Source organism: Aegilops tauschii, chromosome 1, assembly GCF_002575655.3.
Source record: "Aegilops tauschii subsp. strangulata cultivar AL8/78 chromosome 1, Aet v6.0, whole genome shotgun sequence".
In the NCBI taxonomy this organism is placed as follows: domain Eukaryota; kingdom Viridiplantae; phylum Streptophyta; class Magnoliopsida; order Poales; family Poaceae; genus Aegilops; species Aegilops tauschii.
Window position 1 is genome coordinate 327,828,144 of NC_053035.3, and position 26,753 is coordinate 327,854,896.

The 26,753-nt window shown below is 44.8% G+C and overlaps 3 protein-coding genes across 3 annotated transcripts; all 3 read left to right on the forward strand.

Moving 5' to 3' along the window:
* Positions 1-16,314: 16,314 nt before the first annotated feature.
* LOC109735887 (uncharacterized) lies at positions 16,315-18,071 on the forward strand. Its single transcript, XM_020295088.4, has 4 exons — positions 16,315-16,601; positions 16,698-16,837; positions 16,920-17,571; positions 17,703-18,071. The coding sequence occupies exons 1-4, from the start codon at positions 16,529-16,531 to the stop codon at positions 17,831-17,833; spliced, it is 996 nt and encodes a 331-aa protein (XP_020150677.3). The 5' UTR covers positions 16,315-16,528; the 3' UTR covers positions 17,834-18,071.
* A 3,064-nt stretch (positions 18,072-21,135) lies between these two features.
* LOC109735884 (pentatricopeptide repeat-containing protein At1g80880, mitochondrial) lies at positions 21,136-24,390 on the forward strand. The gene is made up of 2 exons (XM_020295085.4): positions 21,136-21,736; positions 22,973-24,390. The coding sequence occupies exons 1-2, from the start codon at positions 21,213-21,215 to the stop codon at positions 24,000-24,002; spliced, it is 1,554 nt and encodes a 517-aa protein (XP_020150674.1). The 5' UTR covers positions 21,136-21,212; the 3' UTR covers positions 24,003-24,390.
* A 775-nt stretch (positions 24,391-25,165) lies between these two features.
* Positions 25,166-26,416, forward strand: LOC109735886 (uncharacterized). Its single transcript, XM_020295087.3, has 3 exons — positions 25,166-25,452; positions 25,553-25,608; positions 25,893-26,416. The coding sequence occupies exons 1-3, from the start codon at positions 25,299-25,301 to the stop codon at positions 26,340-26,342; spliced, it is 660 nt and encodes a 219-aa protein (XP_020150676.1). The 5' UTR covers positions 25,166-25,298; the 3' UTR covers positions 26,343-26,416.
* Positions 26,417-26,753: the final 337 nt, after the last annotated feature.

Sequence of the window (26,753 nt, forward strand, 5' to 3'; positions counted from 1 at the left end):
CAAGGATTAGCACCTACATAAAAGTTGCGGAGAAGAACGGAAGTAGATTGCTTCCTGGCAGATCTATTTTGAGCATTGCAAATTCTATACCAAGCGTCTTTTAGATTTTCTCCCTCCCTTTGTTTAAAATTTAGAACTTCATTCTCGGGAGACAATGGAGAAGATAGAGGACTAGCCATAATGACAAGCAAGCGAAAAAGAGGCAAACAGAAAAGAGAGGGCGAATAAAACGGCAAAGGTGAAGTGGGGGAGAGGAAAACGAGAGGCAAATGGCAAATAATGTAATGCGGGAGATAAGGGTTTGTGATGGGTACTTGGTATGTTGAATTTTGCGTAGACCTCCCCAGCAACGGCGCCAGAAATCCTTCTTGCTACCTCTTGAGCACTGCGTTGGTTTTCCCTTGAAGAGGAAAGGGTGATGCAGCAAAGTAGCGTAAGTATTTCCCTCAGTTTTTGAGAACCAAGGTATCAATCCAGTAGGAGGCTACTCGCGAGTCCCTCGCACCTACACAAAACAAATAAATCCTCGCAACCAACGCGAGAAGGGGTTGTCAATCCCTTCACGATCACTTACGAGAGTGAGATCTGATAGATATGATAGGATAATATTTTTGGTATTTTTGTGATAAAGATGCAAAGTAAAATAAAAGCAAAGTAAAAAGCAAAGGAAATAACTAAGTGTTGGAGGATTAATATGATGAAGATAGACCTGGGGCCATAGGTTTCACTAGTGGCTTCTCTCGAGAGCATAAGTATTCTACGGTGGGTGAACAAATTACTGTTGAGCAATTGACAGAATTGAGCACAGTTATGAGAATATCTAGGTATGATCATGTATATAGGCATCACGTCCGAGACAAGTAGACCGACTCCTGCCTGCATCTACTACTATTACTCCACTCATCGACCGCTATCCACCATGCATCTAGAGTATTAAGTTCATGAAAACAGAGTAACGCCTTAAGCAAGATGACATGATGTAGAGGGATAAATTCCTGCAATATGATAAAAAAACATCTTGTTATCCTCGATGGCAACAATACAATACGTGCCTTGCTGCCCCGACTGTCACTGGGAAAGGACACCGCAAGATTGAACCCAAAGCTAAGCACTTATCCCATTGCAAGAAAGATCAATCTAGTAGGCCAAAACAAACTGATAATTCGAAGAGACTTGCAAAGATAACCAATCATACATAAAAGAATTCAGAGAAGATTCAAATATTGTTCATAGATAAACTTGATCATAAACCCACAATTCATCAGTTTCAACAAACACACCGCAAAAGAAGATTACATCGAATAGATCTCCATGAGAGAGGGGGAGAACATTGTATTGATATCCAAAAAGAGAGAAGAAGCCATCTAGCTACTAACTATGGACCCGAAGGTCTGAAGTAAACTACTCACACTTCATCGAAGGGGCTATGGTGATGATGTAGAAGCCCTCCGTGATCGATGCCCCTTCCGGCGGAGCTCCGGAACAGGCCCCAAGATGGGATCTCGTGGGTACAGAAGGTTGCGGCGGTGGAATTAGGTTTTTGGCTCCGTCTGATATTCCTTTTCTGCGAAACTCTGAAATAGGCAAAAACAGCACTTCTGGGCTGGGCCTCCGGTTAATAGGTTAGTCCAAAAAATAATATAAAAGTGAATAATAAAGCCCAATAATGTCCAAAACAGTAGATAATATAGCATGGAGCAATCAAAAATTATAGATACGTTGGAGACGTATCATGGCCCATTAAGGCCCATTAACTCCCCGGGGGGTTCCGGTAACCCCCGGTACTCCGGAAAATGCCCAAACTCATCCGAAACCATTCCGGTGTCCAAACATAACCTTCCAATATATCAATCTTCATGTCTCGACCATTTCGAGACTCCTCGTCATGTCCGTGATCACATCCGAGACTCCGAACAACCTTCGGTACATCAAATCACAAAACTCATAATACATATCGTCATCGAACGTTAAGCGTGCGGAGCCTACGGGTTCGAGAACTATGTAGACATGACCGAGACTCATCTCCGGTCAATAACCAATAGCGAAACCTGGATGCTCATATTGGTTCCTACATATTCTACGAAGATCTTTACCGGTCAAACCGCACAACAACATACGTTGTTCCCTTTGTCATCGCTATGTTACTTGCCCGAGATTCGATCGTTGGTATCATCATACCTAGTTCAATCTCATTACCGGCAAGTCTCTTTACTCATCCCGTAGTGCATCATCCCGCAACTAACTCATTAGTTACATTGCTTGCAAGTCTTATAGTGATGTGCATTACCGAGAGGGCCCAGAGATACCTCTCCGACAATCGGAGTGACAAATCCTAATCTCGATCTATGCCAACTCAACAAACACCATTGGAGACACCTGTAGAGCATCGTTATAATCACCCATTTACGTTGTGACATTTGATAGCACACTAAGTGTTCCTCCGGTATTCGGGAGTTGCATAATCTCATAGTCATAGGAACATGTATAAGTCATCAAGAAAGCAATAGCAACAAACTAAACGATCATAGTGCTAAGCTAACGGATGGGTCTTGTCAATCACATCATTCTCTAATGATGTGATCCCGTTCATCAAATGACAACTCATGTCTATGGCTAGGAAACTTAACAATCTTTGATTAACGGGCTAGTCAAGTAAGGGGATCCCACTCACTTTCTTGTAAATACAGGCTTCTCCAAAAGTTTGTATAAAACCATATGCTTTGATCACACTATCAAAACGTTTATTCCAACTCTGAGATGCTTGCACCAGTCCATAAATGGATTGCTGGAGCTTGCACACTTTGTTAGCATCCTTTGGATCGACAAAACCTTGGGGTTGCATCATATACAACTCTTCTTCTAGAAATCCATTCAGGAATGCAGTTTTGACATCCATTTGCCAAATTTCAAAATCATAAAATGCAGCAATTGCTAACATGATTCGTACGGACTTAAGCATCGCTACGGGTGAGAAGGTCTCATCGTAGTCAACTCCTTGAACTTGTCGAAAACCTTTCGCACAAGTCGAGCTTTGTAGATAGTAACATTACCATCAGCGTCAGTCTTCTTCTTGAAGATCCATTTATTCTCTATGGATTGCCGATCATCAGGCAAGTCAACCAAAGTCCACACTTTGTTCTCATACATGGATCCCATCTCAGATTTCATGGCCTCAAGCCATTTCGCAGAATCTGGGCTCATCATCGCTTCCTCATAGTTCGTACGCTCGTCATGGTCAAGTAACATGACCTCCAGAACAGGATTACCGTACCACTCTGGTGCGGATCTTACTCTGTTGACCTACGAGGTTCGGTAGTAACTTGATCAGAAGTTTCATGATAAACATCATTAGCTTCCTCACTAATTGGTGTAGGAATCACTAGAGCTGACTTCTGTGATGTACTACTTTCCAATTCGGGAGAAGGTACAATTATCTCATCAAGTTCTACTTTCCTCCCACTCACTTCTTTCGAGAGAAACTCCTTCTCTAGAAAGGATCTATTCTTTGCAACAAATATTTTGCCTTCGGATCTGTGATAGAAGGTGTACCCAACAGTTTCCTTTGGGTATCCTATGAAGACACATTTCTCCAATCTGGGTTCGAGCTTATCAGGTTGAAGCTTTTTCACATAAGCATCTCAGCCCCAAACTTTAAGAAATGACAACTTGGGTTTCTTGCCAAACCACAGTTCATATGGCGTCGTCTCAACGGATTTAGATGGTGCCCTATTTAACGTGAATGCAGCCGTCTCTAAAGCATAACCCCAAAACGATAGCGGTAAATCAGAAAGAGACATCATAGATCGCACCATATCTAATAAAGTACGATTACGATGTTCGAACACACCATTACGCTGTGGTGTTCCGGGTGGCGTGAGTTGCGAAACTATTCCGCATTGTTTCAAATGAAGACCAAACTCGTAACTCAAATATTCTCCTCCACGATCAGATCGTAGAAATTTTATTTTCTTGTTACGATGATTTTCCACTTCACTCTGAAATTCTTTGAACTTTTCAAATGTTTCAGACTTATGTTTCATCAAGTAAATATACCCATATCTGCTCAAATCATCTGTGAAGGTCAGAAAATAACGATACCCGCCGCGAGCATCAACACTCATTGGACCGCATACATCAGTATGTATTATTTCCAACAAGTCTGTTGCTCGCTCCATTGTTCCGGAGAACGGAGTCTTAGTCATCTTGCCCATGAGGCATGGTTCGCAAGCATCAAGTGATTCCAAAAGCCCATCAGCATGGAGTTTCTTCATGCGCTTTACACCAATATGACCTAAACGGCAATGCCACAAATAAGTTGCACTATCCTTATTAAACTTATATCTTTTGGCTTCAATACTATGAATATGTGTATCACTACTATCGATGTTTAGTAAAAATAGATCACTCACCAAGGGTGCATGACCATAAATGATATTACTCATATAAATAGAACAACCAATATTCTCTGATTTAAATGAATAACTGTCTTGCATCAAACAAGATCCAGATATAATGTTCATGCTTAACGCTGGCACCAAATAACAATTATTCAGGTTTAAAACTAATCCCGAAGGTAGATGTAGAGGTAGCGTGCCGACGACGATCACATCGACTTTGGAACCATTTCCCACGTGCATTGTCACCTCGTCCTTAGCCAATCTTTGCTTAATCCGTAGCCCCTGTTTCGAGTTGCAAATATGAGCAACAGAACCAATATCAAATACCCAGGTGCTACTGCGAGCATTAGTTAAGTACACATCAATAACATGTATATCAAATATACCTTTCACTTTGCCATCCTTCTTATCCGCCAAATACTTGGGGCAGTTCCGCTTCCAGTGACCAGTCCCTTTGCAGTAGAAGCACTCAGTCTCACGCTTAGGTCCAGACTTGGGCTTCTTCACTTGAGCGGCAACTTGCTTGCCGTTCTTCTTGAAGTTCCCCTTCTTCCCTTTGCCCTTCTTCTTGAAACTGGTGGTCTTGTTGACCATCAACACTTGATGCTCCTTCTTGATTTCTACCTCCGTAGCCTTTAGCATCGCGAAGAGCTCGGGAATTGTCTTATCCATCCCTTGCATATTATAGTTCATCATGAAGCTTTTGTAGCTTGGTGGCAGTGATTGAAGAACTCTGTCAATGACACTATCATCAGGAAGATTAACTCCCAGTTGAGTCAAGTGGTAGTGGTACCCAGACATTCTGAGTATATGTTCACTGACATAACTATTCTCCTCCATTTTGCAGCAGTAGAACTTATTGGAGACTTCATATCTCTTAATCCGGGCATTTGCTTGAAATATTAACTTCAACTCCTGGAACATCTCATATGCTCCATGATGTTCAATACGTCGTTGAAGTCCCGGTTCTAAGTCGTAAAGCATGGCACACTGAACTATCGAGTAGTCATCAGCTTTACTCTGCCATACGTTCTTAACGTCATCAGCAGCATCTGCAGCAGGCCTGGCACCTAGTGGTGCTTCCAGGACGTAATTCTTCTGTGCAGCAATGAGGATAATCCTCAAGTTACGGACCCAGTCCGTGTAGTTGCTACCATCATCTTTCAACTTAGCTTTCTCTAGGAACGCATTAAAATTGAAAGGAACAGTAGCATGGGCCATTGATCTACAACAACATAGACATGCAAAATACTATCAAGTACTAAGTTCATGATAAATTAAAGTTCAATTAATCATATTACTTAAGAACTCCCACTTAGATAGACATCCCTCTTATCATCTAAGTGATCATGTGATCCAAATCAACTAAACCATGTCCGATCATCACGTGAGATGGAGTAGTTTTCAATGGTGAACATCACTATGTTGATCATATCTACTATATGATTCACGCTCGACCTTTCGGTCTCAGTTTTCCGAGGCCATATCTGCATATGCTAGGCTCGTCAAGTTTAACCCGAGTATTCTGCGTGTGCAAAACTGGCATGCACCCGTTGTATGTGAACGTAGAGCTTATCACACCCGATCATCACGTGGTGTCTCGGCACAACGAACTGTCGCAACGGTGCATACTCAGGGAGAACACTTATACCTTGAAATTTAGTGAGAGATCATCTTATAATGCTACCGCCAAACTAAGAAAAATAAGATGCATAAAGGATAAACCTCACATGCAATCAATATAAGTGATATGATATGGCCATCATCATTTTGTGCCTTTGATCTCCATCTCCAAAGCACCATCATGATCACCATCGTCACCGGCTTGACACCTTGATCTCCATCGAAGCATCATTGTCGTCTCGCCAACTATTGTTTCTACGACTATCGCTACCGCTTAGTGATAAAGTAAAGCAATTACATGGCGATTGCATTTCATACAATAAAGCGACAACCATATGGCTCCTGCTAGTTGCCGATAACTGTTACAAAACATGATCATCTCATAAAAAAATCATATATCATCATGTCTTGACCATATCACATCATAGCAAGCCCTGCAAAAACAAGTTAGACGTCCTCTACTTTGTTGTTGCAAGTTTTACGTGGCTGCTACAGGCTTAGCAAGAACCGTTCTTACCTACGCATCAAAACCACAACGATTTTTCGTCAAGTGTGCTGTTTTAACCTTCAACAAGGAGCGGGCGTAGTCACACTCGATTCAACTAAAGTTGGAGAAACGGACACCCACTAGCCACCTGTGTGCGAAGCACGGTGGTAGAACCAGTCTCATGAACGCGGTCATGTAATGTCGGTCTGGGCTGCTTCATCCAACAATACCGCCGAATCAAAGTATGACATGCTGGTAAGCAGTATGACTATTATCGCCCACAACTCTTTGTGTTCTACTCGTGCATATAACATCTACGCATAGACCTGGCTCGGATGCCACTGTTGGGGAATGCAGTATTTGAAATTTTTTCCTACGATCACGCAAGATCTATCTAGGAGATGCATAGCAATGAGCGGGGAGAGTGTGTACACGTACCCTCATAGACCGAAGCAGAAGCATTAAGTAACGCGGTTGATGTATTCGAACGTCTTCGCGATCCAACCGATCAAGTACCGAACGCACGGCACCTCCGCGATCTGCACACGTTCAACTCGGTGACATCCCACGAACTCTAGATCCAGCTGAGGCCGAGGAAGAGATTCGTCAGCACGACGGCGTGGTGACGGTGATGATGAAGTTACCGACGCAGGGCTTCGCCTAAGCACCACGACAATATGACCGAGGTGGAAATCTGTGGAAGGGGGGCACCGCACACGGCCAAAATCAACTTGTGTCTCTATGGGGTGCCCCCCTCCCTCGTATATAAAGGAGTGGAGGAGGGGAAGGGCCGGCCTCCTATGGTGCGCCCCAAGGGGGGATTCCTACTTCTACTAGGAGTAGGTTTCCCCACTTTCCTAGTCCAACTAGGAGGGGAAGGAAGGGAAGAGGGAGAGAAGGAAAGGGGGGCCGGGCCCCCTCCCCAATTCAGATTGTGCTTGGGGGCGGGGCACGCCCCACCACTTGGCCGACTCCTCCTCTCTTCCATTATGGCCCATTAAGGCCCATTAACTCCCCGGGGGGTTCCGGTAACCCCCGGTACTCCGAAAAATGCCCAAACTCATTTGAAACCATTCCGGTGTCCAAACATAACCTTCCAATATATCAATCTTCATGTCTCGACCATTTGGAGACTCCTCGTCATGTCCGTGATCACATCCGGGATCCGAACAACCTTCGGTACATCAAATCACAAAACTCATAATACTTATCGTCATCGAACGTTAAGCGTGCGGACCCTACGGGTTCGAGAACTATGTAGACATGACCGAGACACATCTCTGGTCAATAACCAATAGCGGAACCTGGATGCTCATATTGGCTCCTACATATTCTACGAAGATCTTTATCGGTCAAACCGCACAACAGCATACGTTATTCCCTTTGTCATCGGTATGTTACTTGCCCGAGATTCGATCGTCGGTATCATCATAGCTAGTTCAATCTCGTTACCGGCAAGTCTCTTTACTCGTTCCGTAATTCATCATCCCGCAACTAACTCATTAGTCATATTGGTTGCAAGGCTTATAGTGATGTGCATCACCGAGAGGGCCCAGAGATTCCTCTCTGATACACGGAGTGACAAATCCTAATCTTGATCTATGCCAACCCAACAAACACCTTCGGAGACACCTGTAGAGCATCTTTATAATAACCCAGTTACGTTGTGACGTTTGATAGCACACAAGGTGTTCCTCCGGTATTCGGGAGTTGCATAATCTCATAGTCAGAGGAACATGTATAAGTCATGAAGAAAGCAATAGCAATAAAACTAAACGATCATTATGCTAAGCTAACGGATGGGTCTTGTCCATCACATCATTCTCTAATGATGTGATCCCGTTCATCAAATGAAAACACATGTCTATGGTCGGGAAACATAACCATCTTTGATCAACGAGCTAGTCAAGTAGAGGCATACTAGGGACACCCTGTTTTGTCTATGTATTCACACATGTACTAAGTTTCTGGTTAATACAATTCTAGCATGAATAATAAACATCTATCATGATATAAGGAAATATAAATAACAACTTTATTATTGCCTGTGGTTAGAATCATTACTATGTAATCTAGATTATTGACTCTGGTGCAAGTGGGAGACTGAAGGAAATATGCCCTAGAGGCAATAATAAAGTTGTTATTTATATTTCCTTATATCATGATAGATGTTTATTATTCATGCTAGAATTGTATTAACCAGAAACTTAGTACATGTGTGAATACATAGACAAAACAGGGTGTCCCTAGTATGCCTCTACTTGACTAGCTCGTTGATCAAAGATGGTTATGTTTCCCGACCATAGACATGTGTTTTCATTTGATGAACGGGATCACATCATTAGAGAATGATGTGATGGACAAGACCCATCCGTTAGCTTAGCATAATGATCGTTTAGTTTTATTGCTATTGCTTTCTTCATGACTTATACATGTTCCTCTGACTATGAGATTATGCAACTCCCGAATACCGGAGGAACACCTTGTGTGCTATCAAACGTCACAACATAACTGGGTTATTATAAAGATGCTCTACAGGTGTCTCCGAAGGTGTTTGTTGGGTTGGCATAGATCAAGATTAGGATTTGTCACTCCGTGTATCAGAGAGGAATCTCTGGGCCCTCTCGGTGATGCACATCACTATAAGCCTTGCAACCAATATGACTAATGATTTAGTTGCGGGATGATGAATTACGGAACGAGTAAAGAGACTTGCCGGTAACGAGATTGAACTAGCTATGATGATACCGACGATCGAATCTCGGGCAAGTAACATACCGATGACAAAGGGAATAACGTATGCTGTTGTGCGGTTTGACCGATAAAGATCTTCGTAGAATATGTAGGAGCCAATATGAGCATCCAGGTTCCGCTATTGGTTATTGACCAGAGATGTGTCTTGGTCATGTCTACATAGTTCTCGAACCCGTAGGGTCCGCACGCTTAACGTTCGATGACGATTTGTATTATGAGTTATGTGTTTTAGTGACCGAAGTTTGTTCGGAGTCCCGGATGAGATCACGGACATGATGAGGAGTCTCGAAATGGTCGAGAGGTAAATATTCATATATTGGAAGGTTATATTCGGACATCGGAATGGTTCCGAGTGATTCGGGTATTTTTCCGGAGTACCGAGGGGTTACCGGAACCCCCCGGGGAAGTGTTGGGCCAACATGGGCCTAATGGAGAGAGAGGGAAGCCCGCGAGGGGGGGGGGGGTGGCGCGCGCCCACCTCCTAGGGAGTCTGAATAGGACAAGGAGGAAGGGGCGCGGCCCCCCTTCCCTTTCCCTTTCCCTTTCCCTCTCCTTCCTTTTCCCTCCGGTGGAAGAAAGGAAAAGGGGGGGGATCCTACTTGGACTAGGAGTCCAAGTAGGACTCCCCCATGGCGCGCCCCTCCTGGCCGCCGGCCTCTCTCCCCCCTCCTTTATATACATGGGTAGGGGGCACCCCAAAGGCACATCAATTGTTCTCTTAGCCGTGTGCGGTGCCCCCTCCACAGTTTACTCCTCCGGTCATAGCGTCGTAGTGCTTAGGCGAAGCCCTGCGCGGATCACATCACCACAACACCGTCACCACGCCGTCGTGCTGACGGAACTCTCCCTCGACCCTCTACTGGACCAAGAGTTCGAGGGACGTCATTGAGCTGAACGTGTGCTGAACACGGAGGTGCCATACGTTCAGTACTTAGATCGGTTGGATCGTGAAGACGTTCGACTACATCAACCGCGTTAACCTAACGCTTCCGCTTTCGGTCTACGAGGGTATGTGGACACACTCTCCCCTTCTCATTGCTATGCATCTCCTAGATAGATCTTGCGTGATCGTAGGATTTTTTTTGAAATTGCATGCTACGTTCCCCAACAGATAGTACACAAGGTATTCCTCCGGTATCCGGGAGTTGCATAATCTCATAGTCGAAGGAATATGTATCTGACATGAAGAAAGCAATAGCAACAAAACTGAACGATCATAATGCTAAGCTAACGAATGGGTCTTATCCATCACATCATTCTCCTAATGATGTGACCCCGTTCATCAAATGACAACACATGTCTATGGTTAGGAAACTTAACCATCTTTCATTAACGAGTTAGTCTAGTAGAGGCTTACTAGGGACACGGTGTTTTGTCTATGTATCCACACATGTATCAAGTTTCGGGTTAATACAATTTTAGCATGAATAATAAACACTTATCATGAAATAAGGAAATATAAAATAACAACTTTGTTATTGCCTCTATGGCATATTTCCTTCACCTGTCTCGACAGTTCCCGTGGAAGGCATGATTCCTATTCTGTGAGATGTGAAAAGTAAGAAGTGCCCTCTTGAACTGGGTCACATCTAGGAAACAAAGTTTCTTCATAAATTGCTCTTCTGGGTTCTCCCTTTGCTCATCGTACCAAACTCTGGGCTTCTTCTTTTTAGCCCTGCTCTTCCTATCATCTGGAAGCTTAACACATGTTTTTTGAGCCCCATCATTGTCGTCCTGACTTAGGTCACCAGGGTTGCTCTCCTCATCAGATGAAGGCAACCAATCTTCCTCAATAATCTCATCCAAACTAGCATGAGATCTTGTGGTTGGCCCCTTTCTTTTACTTCATCTGCTACTTCCTCCTATGTTGCTCCCTTCCTCCTCCTCCTCTGGTGCCTTCTCCTCCTCCTCCTCCTCCTCCTCATCTGCTTCATATGGCTCATCCACATCAATGTCCCCTTCAATATGATGAAGTGAATCATCTCTATGCTTCTTCATCGCCTCAAGCCTAGCAATTATATCCTCATCTGCTAGTAAATCTGTGTCACTATCACTATTAGTGAAATCTTGAGCCATTAGCTCTCAAAGTTTTCTTTTAGCTGTCTTGTATTTCTCTTTTTCTTTCCCCCTTTTCTTGAACTTCTCAATCTCTTCATTCCTCTTCTGCTCCATCAGTTGCTCAATTTGCTCTTGATCTTGGTCTTGCTCCATGAAATACTCATGCCTCTCTTCACCAATCTCCATTGCAAATTATGGTATTGGTGGACACTTCTGCTTCAAAAATGAACTCTCCTGTGTATTAATGACCTGCACTGGCACTGGTTGTGGCTTTGTTGGGCTAGGAAACAATACTCACGTTGTATCTATCTCATACACCACTCGCACACCAATTTTAGACAATGGAACCTGCTCTTCACAAACATTCAATGTTCAAATCACTAGGTCTTAGAGCATCACTTCTTATGACTGTTATGTTCACCGCCTTCTGACCTTTGATAACTAGGTCATCCAACATTTCCTCCACCTTATCATCACCTATCAGTTCTTCCATTCCTGAAACCCCAACACCTGGATCTCTAACATAATACTCCCTCCGTTCCTTTATGTAAGGTGTATTATTTTTGGCACGGTGACCAAGGCACAGAATTATAAACATGTTAGGACAAAATTACCCTTGTCAAATTTATTGGTTAGTGGCAAGTAAATCATTAGTCTAGGAAAGTATGAGATACATGCAATCGACAGAGGGATACTTTCCTTCTTTTACTACAAGGAGAGATACAGACAATCAGAAGAGACATACTTTCCCTTTTTCTGGAGGGCTAACAAAGGAATTATGAGGAATTACAAGAAATGCACCTTACATTCTGGAGTACATAAAGTCTGTCATCCATATCCTTCAAGCTCTATTAGTGCAATCAGATTGTAAAATGTTATATCATCCACATTTAGGCTTCTTTCAATATTATCTCTGTCATGGAAATGGAATCTGACTTCCCACACTTCATCATTCAATCTACAAATAAAATAAAACTTAACATTGAGTTAACGATTCAGTTAAAGTAAACAATCAGTAAAAGTTTCAGTTAACAATTCAATTAAAAATACAGTTAAAGTAAACAGTTCAGTTAAAAATTGAGTAAAAGATTCAGTTAAAGTAAACAATTCAGTTAAAGTTTCACTTAAAGATTCAGTTAAAGTTTCACTTAAAGATTCAGTTAAATTTTTAGTTAAAAATTCAGTTATAGATTCGGTTAAAAATACAGTTAGAGTAAACTATTTAGTTAAAAATTCAGTAAAAGATTCAGTTAAAGTAAACAATTCAGCTAAAGTTTCACTTAAAGATTCAGTTAAAGTTTTAGTTAAAGATTCAGTTATAAATTCGGTAATAGTTTCATTTAAAAATTCAGTTATAAATTCAATAAAACATTCAGTTAACATTGAGTGAGTTGAAATTGAGTTAAAGTTTTAGTAACAGATTTAGTTAACACATTGTAAGCATATTGTGTTCAGTCCAAATTCACTTGTTAAATTTCAGTACAAAGTTTTGTTATGTTAAAATTGAGTTTAATTCCAGTTAAAGTTTAGGCGCCTACTCACACTTCACTTACATGTCTAACCACATAAACAACCTAGAACAATAATCCTATAACCCTAGAACTACATACACTTAGAACCCTAGAAGCCAAATCGGGGTAGGGAAAGAGAAAACTTACTGAGGCACTGCCGAAGGAGGATGCGTAGTGATGGCTCCCCTCTGGATCTTCCTTCACGGCCTTGGCGAACGCCCTCGACGCCGCGTATTCAACACAGTAAGCCGGCGACGGCGGCTGCGGAGGTGGAGCCTGAGATGGGTTTGAACTGTCGCAAACCTCTGCTGGATCTGCAGGAGCACCACTGCCACCACATGGATTGCCAGCACCACCTCCGCCGCCATCGTCACCGCCACGCGAGGTGGCCATCACCGGCGGCGAGCAGGGGCGAGAGAAAGGAGAGGGGCGCGCCGGGGGGGGCTGTCTAACCAGGACCGACCGGCGCGGGGTCTCGACCATGTTTGTCCAAACGGCGTCGTCTGCCCAGCCGTTATGCCACGTCGGTGTTTTCTGGGCCCACCTGTCAGAAAAGAGATCAAACGAGGCTAAACGGCTGATCAGTGCTTTTTGCAACGAGTTAACGGATTTTACGGCGAGTTGGTAGTTTCCTACAAACCTAGCCACAAGTGTGGTGTTTTTTGCAATTGACTCGACTCAACAATGAACCGGCCGATGAACATATCAGTTGCATGTGGACTTTGAAATATGCCCCCAAGTGGCCCATGACATGACACTTATGGGCTTTATCGAAGAAAAAAATGACATGACAACCAGCTTCACAAACTCAACATGCCGCATGAGATAACGTATGAAGCAATGAGAACAGTCACTTGGCACTAGGGTCAGTTGTAACAATTAGGTGCTCTGCCAGCTCTCCATCGACCAATGCCCGAATGCATCTCGACAGAGACCATTCGAGTAATGAGTGTCTCCGTGAGTCCTCTGCACCACACAGGCCACAGGAGCTAGTACATTTGAACGGTGGCACTAAAATTCCACTTTGATGACGCCCCGACGATGCCATGCCTTGGTCGCAAGTGCACGTCATTGATAATCCGCGCCTCGCACTGACACGAATAGGCGATGCCATGAAACTCATTTCACGAGGCATGCAGGTCCCATGGCCCGGTCATCCACACTGCCGTCCAGCATCTCCGCCACGCACGCCACACCATAGTACAACGCCACACGGAACCGACCGAGTACCTCGCGATCGAGGTTTTTCTCCACGAACAGAACAGGTACGCACGTGTGGAGGTGTAGCTCAACATGTAGGTGGGAAACCAGCCAAGGCCCCAGGTTCAATTTCGCACCTAAAAGTGCCATGCCATGCGTGTTCCACAAGACCGTGCCACACTCTCACACTAGCCTGGATCGTCTTGGTCATACGTTTAGGTAAGCTCAACTTGGCGTGTTTAGGAGAAAAAAACAACTAGTAAGCGTACTGGTTAGGGTTAACTAGCTGCCGTTCGTACGGACCGGTAGCTAGCACGGCTTGGATTCGGGATCGCCGGCGGCCGGAGAAGAAGGTACGACCCAGGGCTCATTAGCCATGCATAGGTCTCAGATACTAGGAAAAATGTGATGGATCGGCAAATGGTTAACTGTTAGGTGATCGGTATGTGCGCTCATCGTCCTACGCAAGCAGGCAGGCAATTTCGAGAAACTAAAGCAGGTCGGCTCCTTGACATGTACCCCTCCCTCGATCACGCACGGTTTGCAAGCCGGTCAAGAGTGAGCTCAACGACATGCGCTCTAGCTACGCAGCATAGCCACTTGTGGACTTCTGCATGCAATGCAAGCGCAAAGGAGCAGGCTGTACTCGACTGCGACCGACTTTTAAATTGAGGCGCAATATAGAATGGATGAATCAGTTTTTGTTGTGCGTCGTCAAAAGGTCTTGAGGCCAAGAAATCGACTATGGTGGCAAAATTTTGGCTCCGTGAACTTTAGCAAATCCGGCGAAATTTAACCGAGTTTCAGTTGCACGTGCAATTAATAGACGCTCTATTTTTTAGGTCTGCCTGAATCTCTCGGATTATGAAATGCTGTGGAGCTCCTGCCGCCCCTCTTTTTCAGAAAATTTGTGGTTCACTTGAATGTCTCAGATTATTTCCATGCGCAGTGGGATTTCCGCATAATCATCTGAAAACTGACCATGGCCATTGCTGCCTAGCTGGCTCAACAAGCATTTTGACAATTGTCATTCTCCGCGCCTACCTGACTCGTACATGTACAATGCATAAAGATTACTCCCGTCCCGTCCATTTTTCAGGTCGATATACTCCCTCCGTCCGCGAATAAGTGTACTTCTAGCTTTTGTCTTAAGTCAAAGTTTTGAGATTTTGACCAGCTATATACAAAAGAGTAATAACATATATGACATCAAATTGATATGTTCTGAAAGTATATTTCAAAATAGATCTAGTGATATTAATTTAATGTCATAAATGCTAGTACTTTTTCCTATAAAGTTGGTCAAAGTTTTAAAACTTTGACGTAGGACAAAAGATAGAAGTACACTTATTTACGGACAGAAAGAGTAGGTGCCATCTGTGCGTATCTGCACTGGCAACACCACGAATAGAACTGGTGAAAACCTGTGAATCTTGGTAAGAACTAAAACACGCCTGCCATTCCTCATTCATCAGAAGCATCAAGGTACAGAACTAGGTCTGGCATAGTCAACAGAACTAGGTCGGAACTACACCCCCGATGCCAGTTTAGGTGTGATTTTATTTTTTTTAGAGAAGTTTAGGTGCGATTTATGCACACGTCCACAGTTAAACAAAGTCCAGGAGACAAGTGAAGAGTAGTTGGTTCTTGTATACCATAGGCAATTAGTTTCCTTATCTTGTTTTTGCCAGCCGGTTGTGGCGCTATGGCTCTATGTGAGCTTTTTGTTTACTGTCATTACGACTTTAAAACCGCTGTTGAACCTTTTTGATTCTCAATAAAGTTGGCCGTATGATGCAGAGGCCGGGGACTCCCCCCTTTTCGGAAAAAAAATTAATAGATGAAGCAAATCTTTTGCCTCCGTTTCGAAAAAAAAAAACAATACACAGGGATTACTCCCATCCATTTTTTACATCAATGTACTTCCCTCAGGTGACATGCCATGTGTGCGCGCATATCCGCACTACCTACACCACGAACAGAACCGGCGAAAACTTGTGAACCTTGGTAAGAAGACGCTTGCATGCCATCACCCTTCGTTCATCGGAAGCCCTGAACTGAAGCATCAAGGTACAGAACTAGGTCTAGCATAGTCAACACAACTAGGTCGGAACTACACCCCGATGCCAGTTTAGGTGTGATTTTAATTTTTTGAGAGAAGTTTAGGTGTGATTTACGCACACGTCTGCAGGCAAAAAAGTCCAGGAGACAAGTGAAGAGTAGTTGGTTCTTGTATACCAAACACAGGCACCTGACTGGCACAGACCATCATTTTTATATTGCACTGGGTCATGCAGTCGCAGCTCACAGGGCCATATATAGCATCGATCATGTGTCCCTGGAATAGAGCAAGTAACATCGCAGGCCACAGTTGTTTAAGCCACTCACTCTAGCTTGCATATCATAAGCTTAAACTAGCCGGTTCAACTCAACTGCATAATCTGCACAGACAGGAAGCAGCAGGCTGCGAGAGTTGAAACGATCTTCTGTCTGTTGCCATGGCCTCCTTCAAGCTGACGAACCTGTGCTTCATAGTTGTCATGTTCTCTGCTGTCTTCTCCTGTTGCAGAGGTAAAGTACAGCTCTGGTTTGCATCACTTGTTAAACTGCTAATCTTTTTATTACGGAACACGCTAATCCGTTTTTCGCTTCGTCCCAACAATGCAGGGCAGGGAGGTGGTGGTGGTGCCGGAGCAGGAGCAGGAGGCGGAGCCGGAGGGGGGTCGGGCATCGGTGCAGTAGTACCAGGAACGCAGGACTCGGTTCAGATCGTGGCGCAAGCTGCTCTCTGCTTTGACAACAGACCAGTAATAATCATCTCTCGTCTGCACTTGTAGACTTGTAGTGGCATAAGCAGCCAGCTAATGAATAGCAAACTTTGCGTGGCAGGTGCTCACCGGGTGTCTGCAGGCGATGGGCATCAACGCCAGCGGCACCGGCGCGAGCATGCCGCCGCCTGCTCCGGGCGGCGCGGCGACGGCGATCATGTGCAGCCCGCCGTGCTTCGGACACGTGACCATGATGATGAGCTGCGTCAACGCCATCTTCGGCAACTTCGTGACCTACAACCCCGGCCTCATGCAGGGCGTCCAGGCCGTCTTCCAGATGTCCTGCGGCAACGTCAACGGCCCAGGAGGAGCCGGAGGTGCTGCTGGTGGAATGGGAGGCAGGCCGGCTGGTAACGCTGGCGGTGGTGCCGGTGCCGGCGGAATGGGAGGCGGGCCGGCTGGTAACGCTGGCGGCGGTGCCGGTGCCGGCAGTGCCAGTGGTGGAGTTGGAGGCGGGGCTGCCGGTGGCATTCCTAACGGCATCGGCGGGCCCGGTGGCATTCCTAACAGTATCGGCGGTGCCGCTGGCGCGGCCGGTGCCAGCGGGGGAGGTGCCGGTGGTACTACTAACATCATCGGCGGGGCCGCGGGCGGAGGCGCCGGTGCCGGCGGAGCTAGCGGCGGGGCTGGAGGCGGCAACGGCACTACCAACGGCGGCGCTGCCACCGGTGCCATTGGCAGCGGCAACATCACAAGCGTCTCACCCAATGCAGGTAAGGAGTAACACCAAATCCCTGAAGCAAAATTTCAATATTTCCTTGGAGATCGAGAGACCATTGGAACACTGCAACATGCCAAGAAATTTTCAGTGTGGTAACATTTTTGCGTGGACGTGCACTTGCAGGCTCGCACGTGGCGGTGAGCAACCAAAGTCAGCCGACCAGCAGCGCGGGCGGGCCCGCTCTCGGCCTCAAGGGCGCCTGCTCCTCCTCCGTGCTGGTGATCTGGGCCGGCGCATGGCTGGTGCTGTTCTAGGTTTGACAGAAACGGCGACGGACACGTTTCTTCTCCAGATGACATACTTAAAGTGTTGATTTTATCACCGTCAGTGAGCGAGGCTGGATGATCTTATATGTAACCGCAACGCGTGATTCCCTCGTCTTGATGAATGATGTGTTTCCACGCGTTGTTTTTAAGCCTCCTAATGTTGATGGCCTTCTGTTCAAAAAAGAAAAAATGTTGATGGCCTGGTTGTGCTTGATCACTCCTATAAGTCGGATCAGTTTTGTCCAGAATGGTCCAACTGGGTGGCACCTCCATCGTAATATTTTCTTTATGATACTGGTAAGATGCTCGTGCTACGCTCACAAATGATCGGTAGGACATTATCCTCCTACTTTAAGTGATAATCAAGAGATCGACGAACAGTAACAAAAGTAGACATTGAACAAAGCGACCTTATATTGTTGACAGGTGCACAATCAAACATATAGTTATTTTTTTTACGAAAGGCATATGCTCGACTTTATAGGAATAAAGCCCAACGGCACCAACCAGAGTTCAAACATATAGTTTTTTTTTACGAAAGGCATATGCTCGACTTTATAGGAATAAAGCCCAACGGGCTGCCGCCTCCGCGCGTGGCGGCAGGCGCCACGTGTTGGCTGCCGCGCCTGCCGCCACGACCAAGCTGATCTGTTTTGTCAATGTGACTCGAGGATTGTCTTTTTTGTCAATTACGTTTGGCAGGTGGTCTTTTTAGACAAAAAATCAAATATTGAATCTAGTGGGCTCAGCACACCGTCTATATGTGATTATACGATGCAAATAATGATTATAATACACTCAACTATAAATAACTATTGAACAAATACAATGTGGTGAAGTGCGCCAAGGAGGGGGGCATCTGCCCCCTGACCATGTTGATTTCTTGTTCTGCAAATCGTTTTTTGCATGTTATTTAAGTATGCGGATATATTGGGCCTTTATTTAAGATGGGCCCTAGGCCGCAACACCTTTTGTCATGGCCTAGGCCTGATCGTGCATATATCATGACGCGGATCCCAACTTAATCTAGTCATGAGCGTCATACTCGAAGCGATGGCGTGCAGGGCAGCACTTTGTGCAGCCGAAGACCTCCTGCTACATCAGTTCGTGGTAGCATCAGATGCAAAACAAATAGTTCGGGATATTATTCAAGGTTTTCATGGCAAACACGGAGCAATCATAAGCGAGATCAAAGCTTGCTCAACTGCATTTTCTTGTAGTTTTATTTTTGAAGGCCGGGATAGTAACATAGAAGCTCATAGTTTAGCTAGATTTGCTCTTAATTTATCCCTTGGGCGTCATGTGTGATTTGGCCAACCACATGATGTAAACATTATCCCACTCTATGTGGACTATGAGGAATAAAATTAGGCCTTACCCCTAAAAAAAATCTAGTCATGTGTGTAGCTTACATAGTACTTCATGTGTTCCATTTTATTAGACGTTTTACACATTCCAGACATGCACAAAACAGTTCAAACTAGACTGGCTAAAACGTCTTACAAAAAGAACGAAGGGAGTAGTATTAATTTCTCCTTGTTTTTTGTTGGGGTATGGAGTTCTTTCACCGCTGGTGCAGTGGAAGCGCCAATGATCGTCACCGCCGGCGATGTGCGCAAGAGTATAGCACAATCACATACCGCCACATTAGCGGCTGATGTTCACACTGATTTATCAAGAAGCTTAATTAAGCATGTTTAATTAACCAGTTTGTTAGTTAATTTAGCTGTACGTATTCCATGCATGTAATAATCCTCGCCTGTATGTAGTTCCGATTTTACCTTTGTTGCATGGGTTTGAGAGGCACTGCATCTGCAAGTTAAGCTGCTCCTCACTATTTTTTCTTTCTTTTTTCTTTTATGTGGGTACATTCCCGGATATGATGAATTTGAAATGTTGTGGAGCTCCTGCTACCCCTCCTTTTCAGAAAAATTGTGGCACTTGAACGTCTCAAATTGTTTCCATGCGACTGGCGCAATGGGATTTCCGCAGAATCATTTGAAAACTGGCCATTGCCATTGCTGCCTAGCTAGCGCATCAAGCATTTTTACACGTGTCATTCTCCGCACCTACTTGACTCATACGTGAATAATGCACTTGTGTTTCATAGTTGTGCTGCTCTCTGTTGCCTTCTCCTATTTGCGGAGGTAAAGTTCAACTCTGGTTTGCTTGACTTGTTAATTTGTTTATAGAACACGCTATTCTGTTTTTCGTTTCATTTCAACAATGCAGGGTAGGGAGGAGGAGCAGGAGCGGGAGGCGGAGGCGGAGGGGGGTCGGGCATTGATGCATAAGGTGTTGGGTGGAGAGAGAGAGAGAGAGAGAGAGAGAGAGAGAGAGAGAGATGCCACATGGATAGATCACTCTCCAAAACCACCTTCCAAGCTTTTAGGGACGATTTGTCGGTTTTGTAAAATTGAGGGGCGAAATACATGATTTTTGTGTCTCTTTGGATTGTAAGAATTTTGGGCCGTTTCAATCTTAAGAAAAAAGTGACTATGAAAACCCTTGGATCATAGGATTGGAGTCACCAAATTTCTATGAATCATTTCCTATCCCCCCGCCCCCTCCATAGGATTCTCAACATGAGCACAAACCTCATTTTAATTTTCCTCCGAGAAGTCCAAGTCACTTTCATTCTATCTCTCTCTACCCCATCTCATCAATCCTTTAAAATTCTTGTGCACTAATGAAAGGCACATATTGCGGAATATAATGTAATTTTTTTCACATTACATGACATCTTAACCCTACGCTTCCCCCCTATTTCTACGTTTTTAAATCCCTACAGTCCAAATAGGCCCTTACAGTTGACGGGTTAAGTAGTCGATTTGCAAAACCTCAAAAAGTATGTGGACTTCTTTCCCAATACACTGCTCCCATCCCGAATAGTAGCCTCTACCGTGGCGGCGCCGCCCTGCGTTTTCAAAAATCAAAGCGACAACAACGGGAAAGGACTGGGAAAGAAATGCGAAAAGACGGAAAATAGAGAAGTAAAAGATAAAATAAAATGTTCCTGAGATTTTTCATGAAACTTTGAAGTAGAAAGAAAACCAGAAAATAGTAAGGGAAAAGAAGAAAAACAAGGAAAAGAAAAAGGGAAATATAAAGATAAAAAACTCGAAAGAGTAAAAAATAAACATGATAAAAATGAATACAAGAAGAAAAGCATATTAAAAAAGAAGCAGAAAAAAACAGAAAAGACAAAAATCGAAACACAACCATGGTCCCTGTAATAACCAACGAAAACCGCACGAAACGAAATGCACAAAACTCAGGAAAAACCGGGCCGATCGTCCTACTGGGCCGACGGCCCATGTTGGCGCGCTTGTAGGCGACTCGCCCGTAGCGCTCGCTGGTCTCTCCCATGGCTCCGCCGCTCTCCGCCGCCCTCCGCCGCCACCTCCTCCCCCACCGTTTCCCCCTGCTTCCCTCCCGCCACGTTAGCCTCTCCACCAGCCACTCCTCCTCCGACCAAAGCGACCTCGAGTACGTTCACCCTATCCCCCCTGCCCCCGACGACGACGGCGAGCTCACCTCCTTCCTCCGTCGCATCTCCCACGCCTCCTCCGCCGCGTCTTCCCCGAAGGACGCCCTCTCCCTCCTTCTTTCCTCCTCTTCTGGCCCATCGCCGTCCCCTCCCTCCTTCGTCCGCGCGGTGTGGGAACTGCGCCGCGACCCGGAGGCAGCAGCGCTCGCGCTTCTCTGGGGCGACGAGTGCAGCGCCACGTCCGGCGCTGAGGGGGCGGGGTCCCTGCCGGCCGAGGCGTGGTACCTGGCCATATGGTCTGCGGGGAGGGCTGGGCGGTTCGACCTGGCGTGGGCGGCCGTGCGGTGGATGCAGCGCCGTGGGGTGCTGACCCGCCGTGCCATGGTCATCTTGATGGAGAGGTAAGGTCGTATGCTCATGATCTGTCACCATTTTATGATATTATTAGGTATAATCAAGCATTTGGCCAGCATAGTGTACTTTATGATGGTGCTCTTGTAGTACTCTGTTCCGTTGGCTATGGCTCTATAATGTAGGCAAAATTTAGAATTTGTCTCCGTGCATTGCGGTTTAAGGATTTGCCACTCGATGTCTGATCAACGGCTTGGTCCAGACCAAATGTGAGTGACTCATATTATTACAAGACATAAATTCCCCTAATAATAATGTTTGTAAACCCATTTCCGTGGGTTGGTTTTAGTTGGTTTGGTTTCTTGGAGTGGTATTGCAGTGAATGTGAGCCAAGGGACTAGGTATATAACCAGCAACAGAGTAAAGGAGGTGCTTACTTTACTAGAAATCTCAGTAGATTTGCAATAAAATACGTACATCATAGCAAAATTGCATTGCACCGATACAAACACTGGTGTGTTAGTGAAGTAGACATAATTCTGAGAACAAGAAAAGGATGATGGTCACACTGGTGAGTTTTCTGCAATGATCCAGTGCTTTAGATTGGGTTTCAGGTAAACAAGGGAAAAGTATGACTGTAGGAGTGAACAGTGAACACAACATTCTGCTGAATAACTTTTGTGACATTCGACATATTTTGTTATGCAATGTGCATTGCTTCTATTGTGGTCATAGAAGGGGGGTGGATGCTTGAGCTATAGGTGCTTAAGTTATTTTGAGAGCTAAAAAAGTGATTGCCTGCTTGTAAAAATGTTGTTGACATAAGAAGCTTTATTACTCGTCTTCATAGGATATTCTAATCTTCTAGCCATGTGATGATGATAGTATAGTGAGTGATGATTGACATGTATTGTGTGAGTGCTTGGTTCAATTTACTTTGGTTCGGTTACTTGTTGTGTTGATGTTTGAAGTTTCAGGAGTGCTCAACTTAGCATCTTGATTATTGAGTGTGGTGTTGTTGCTGTCATAAATCCTATATTCACGCTTTTAGTGTAATTGATGTGTTGGATGGAACTTATAATTCCCTACATCTGAATCTATTTACTAGCACTGCTATGGGGCTCCTCTTACATTATCCGATCACTTTCGACATCATAACTGTATTTTGCTTTTGTAATGTGAAGACCAAAGTGAAAAGAAGCCGTTGCCATTGTAGTACACTAGTTACTGTTACTTTTGGTGTGCCATGCTTCTTTCATTGTAAGGATTTGTTTATGAAATTTCAGGTATGCAGCTGCCAATGAAGTGAAGAAAGCAGTCAAGACCTTTGATGTGATGGAGAGGTTTAAAGTGGAAGTGGACCAAACTGTATTCTATTCCCTTCTTCGTGCTCTTTGCAGAAGTAAAAACATAGAAGATGCTGAAGAGTTGCTTCTTGCAAGAAGGAAATTTTTCCCACTCACGGCCGAAGGTTTCAATATAATACTTGATGGTTGGTGTAATATCTTCACCGATGTGGCCGAAGTAAAGAGGGTTTGGCGAGAAATGTCAAATTGCTGCATTACTCCTGATGGTACATCTTATGCTCTCATGGTCTGTTGTTTCTCAAAGGTAGGGAACCTTTTTGATACTCTGAGGGTTTACGATGAGATGAAGAAGAGGGGTTGGACTCCTGGTATTGGTGTCTATAACCAACTTATTTATGTTCTGACAAGAGAGAATTGCATGAAGGATGCAAGAAATGTTCTCAGTAAAATTGTGGATGAAGGTCTCCAACCGGATGTTGAAACATACAACAGTATTATAGTTCCACTTTGTGAAAGTTGCAAGCTTGAGGAAGCACGAGAGGTAATGGAAGACATGACAATGAAAGGCATTGTTCCAACCATTTCGACGTACCATGCATTTTTGAAACAGGAAGGCATTGACGAAACACTGCAGCTACTGAAGAAAATGAAAGAAGATGGCTGTGGCCCTAACAGCGACACATTTCTCATGCTCATTGATAAGTTTATCCAATTGAATGAGTCTGGGAATGCTCTGAGGGTGTGGACTGAAATGCGAAGATACGACATTAGGCCTGGTTATGCACACTACATGGCAGTGGTCCAAGGTTTGGTTAAACATGGATGCATACCACGAGCTTTAGAGTATTATGATGAAATGAAGGCAAATGGTTTTGCTTCGGACCCAATACTTGATAAGGAATTCAGAACTTTTCTATTGGCCAACAGAGACCATTGGAGAGGAGCAGGCAAATACAATCTTATTCCACAGCATAGCAAACATTCTACAAGACGGACAAGAATTCCGTAATACATGTGTCACTGTTAAGCACGCTTCTGGTGCTTCTTTTGTACGACAAAAAGGTAAATGCAAACAAATGTGACTGTGAGGTATGTGTGTTCAGTTAGCAAGTTTCTCCTGAATCCTCCTAACTACTCCCTCCGTCCCATAATATAAGAGTGTTTTTTACACACACTAGTGTCAAAAACACTCTTATATTATGGAACGGAGGGAGTAACAAACATGAAACCGCTAAAGTTCTCGCCCGAGTTGCTTCTTCTGAAATGATTTGCCTTTGAGGGATGTTTCCATGTCCCATGTACATGGTGTAGCTTCAAAAAGACCTATGATAGCCATGGGTTATGGTTCTTATTGTTGTGTGTTTTAAACATGTTATAATGTGTAATCATTTCATATCTATGCCTTCTCAGAATTACAGGTATTGCAGTAGGCAGAGGAGCTGGGATTTTCTTCCCATGTAAGAAATCCTGTTAGAGGGTCCTTGATTATAGCGATCAAGTAAATAAATCGATAAAAAATAGGCAGAGCCGTTTAGTGATTTGATACAATTTTGTTATTTTGCGAAGATTAAGTTGATCACATGAAAAGCATACGTTTTACGAGATGAGCAAGTAGGCTTTTGGATATTGGCAGTGGTTGGCTACAGAATCGGCAAAAGTTACACAGCACCTAGAGAAGCTGGCGTAACAAGTGAAAAAATGTTATCGTGCAAGACAGCACTTGGACAAAGATTGGTTTGCCCGGCGGGCAGAATTGGCAAAAGTTGGGAGTCCTGCAGAGAGAGGAGGTCAGATTAGAGTAGCAATATCAAATGCAGACTTGTTACGCATGGACCTGTTGTTTTTCCTCCGGCGCATATCAAAAGCTGAGATGAAACTTGATGCCGGTGAAGTGCTTTTCTGATAGAAACTGTTGGTGGTGCACACCTTACGAAAGTGCACCTAGAGGAGTCGAAATATTCTCACGAACTCTTGACATATACCAATCTCTCTCTCTCTCTCTCTCTCTCTCTCTCTCTCTTTATAACAAGGATAAGAGAATTTACAGATTCTGTGTTGATGTTATTCCGTGTTATGCCACCAGCGCCGCCTAGGTCAGACTTCAAGTGTCAGAATTTCTTTTCAGATCTTCGCAAAAAAAAAATCTTTGCAGAAAGTTGGACCGTGAGCATTTCTTGTGGGCAAACTTAGCAAAGAGTGAGCAATTGACCGTCCATTGGAGTAATGGTAGGGCAAGGCAGGGAACGTTCTCTGCTCAGACGGGCAAGAAATTAAACCCGTATATATAGTCAATCAACCGCCCCGGATGAAAACGATCAGATACGACGGCACTGGCGTAAAACACATCTGCTCAACTGTTAGCCCGTGTATTACAATGGCAGCATCTCACCCCTCTCGAAGCAGTGTCTGCTTAGCCCTGGCTGTTGCCATTTGCATCTTGCTCCCAGGCTGCTTCTCCAGTAAGTATACATCTAATTCATTTCTTGTTTCATTTTCTCGGGAAATTTAGATCAAACTCCCACTTGATCTGGACCTCCTTTCTTCCGTTGATTGTTGCAGGCAAAGTTACCCTGGAGATTTTCGAGAGGGCATGCCACTGCTTCGACGACCACAATGTAAGTCATCTCGAAGCGCAAACATACCGGGGTTACTAAATCTCAGTCGACTGAGATTTAACGTAGTCGCAGTTCATGCTATATTCGTGAGACCTTACGTGGAGATCCGTGTAAAATTTCCTTTTAATTTTTTTATTTCTTCCTTTTTATATGTTGTGTCATTTGACTGGTTAAGTCTTGATCGATTGAGATCTAGCCACACCTTAGACATATGTGTTTGTGAAAGTGACGACGTACGTACATATATGGTGTTTGAAACTGCCTGTGGGCCGAAAACTTTGAAGGTGTACAACGAGTGCGCGGAGGAGCTCCGGCTGGGCGTGGAGGGGGCGTTCCACGTGGGGCGGGAGAGCGTGGACGAGTACTGCGGCGGGGCCTGCCTCGCCGAGACGGAGATGGCGCTGCGCTGCGTGGAGGAGGTCGCCCACGACGGCTTCAGGTTCTCCAACGGCGCCTCGCTGCTGGCCGTGAAGCAGGCGCTCGGCAGCGGCTGCAGCTACACGCCGGAGAGAGGAACCTTCGACATACGTGAGCGCAGGGAGTGCGGCGACGAGTACGGGTACGGCTACCACGGCGCGCTCGGCTACGGCGAGGAAGGCGGCGACCGGCGGTACGAGTACCCGGGCGGCGCGTTCGGCAACTACTGCTCCGGCGCCACCGGCGGCGGCGCGGTGCAGACGCTCCTCCTCGCCTTCCTCCTTGTCTCCGCGTCGGCGCTGCTTCTTGCCGCATGAGCGATGGTGATCTTACGATGTACTGTATTTGTAATGATTTTGGTTTCAGGTTGAGTTTTATCCCATGATCCGCATATTGTAATTCTCCCTTCTTATTTTTGCACGATGCACCTGCGCATGGTATTCTCTCACAGGGCAAGGAATAACTAAAAAAAGAGTACTTACTTTGATCTTAAAAACAAGGATATCTCCATGACTGAGATTTACCTAGCAAACAAAAATCCTCCAAAAATGTTCATTTGCACCAAGCCCTTTTCCTGACGAGAGAATTTGACAGGATATAGTTCAATTCACTCAAGAGTAGGAGAAAACAGAATTGGAATGCCATCACGTGTAGAACGAAAATGCTAGAGCTACATGTGGAATGCTGAACAGACCCTCGCAAAAAAAAAGAAAAAAAAAAGAGAGAAA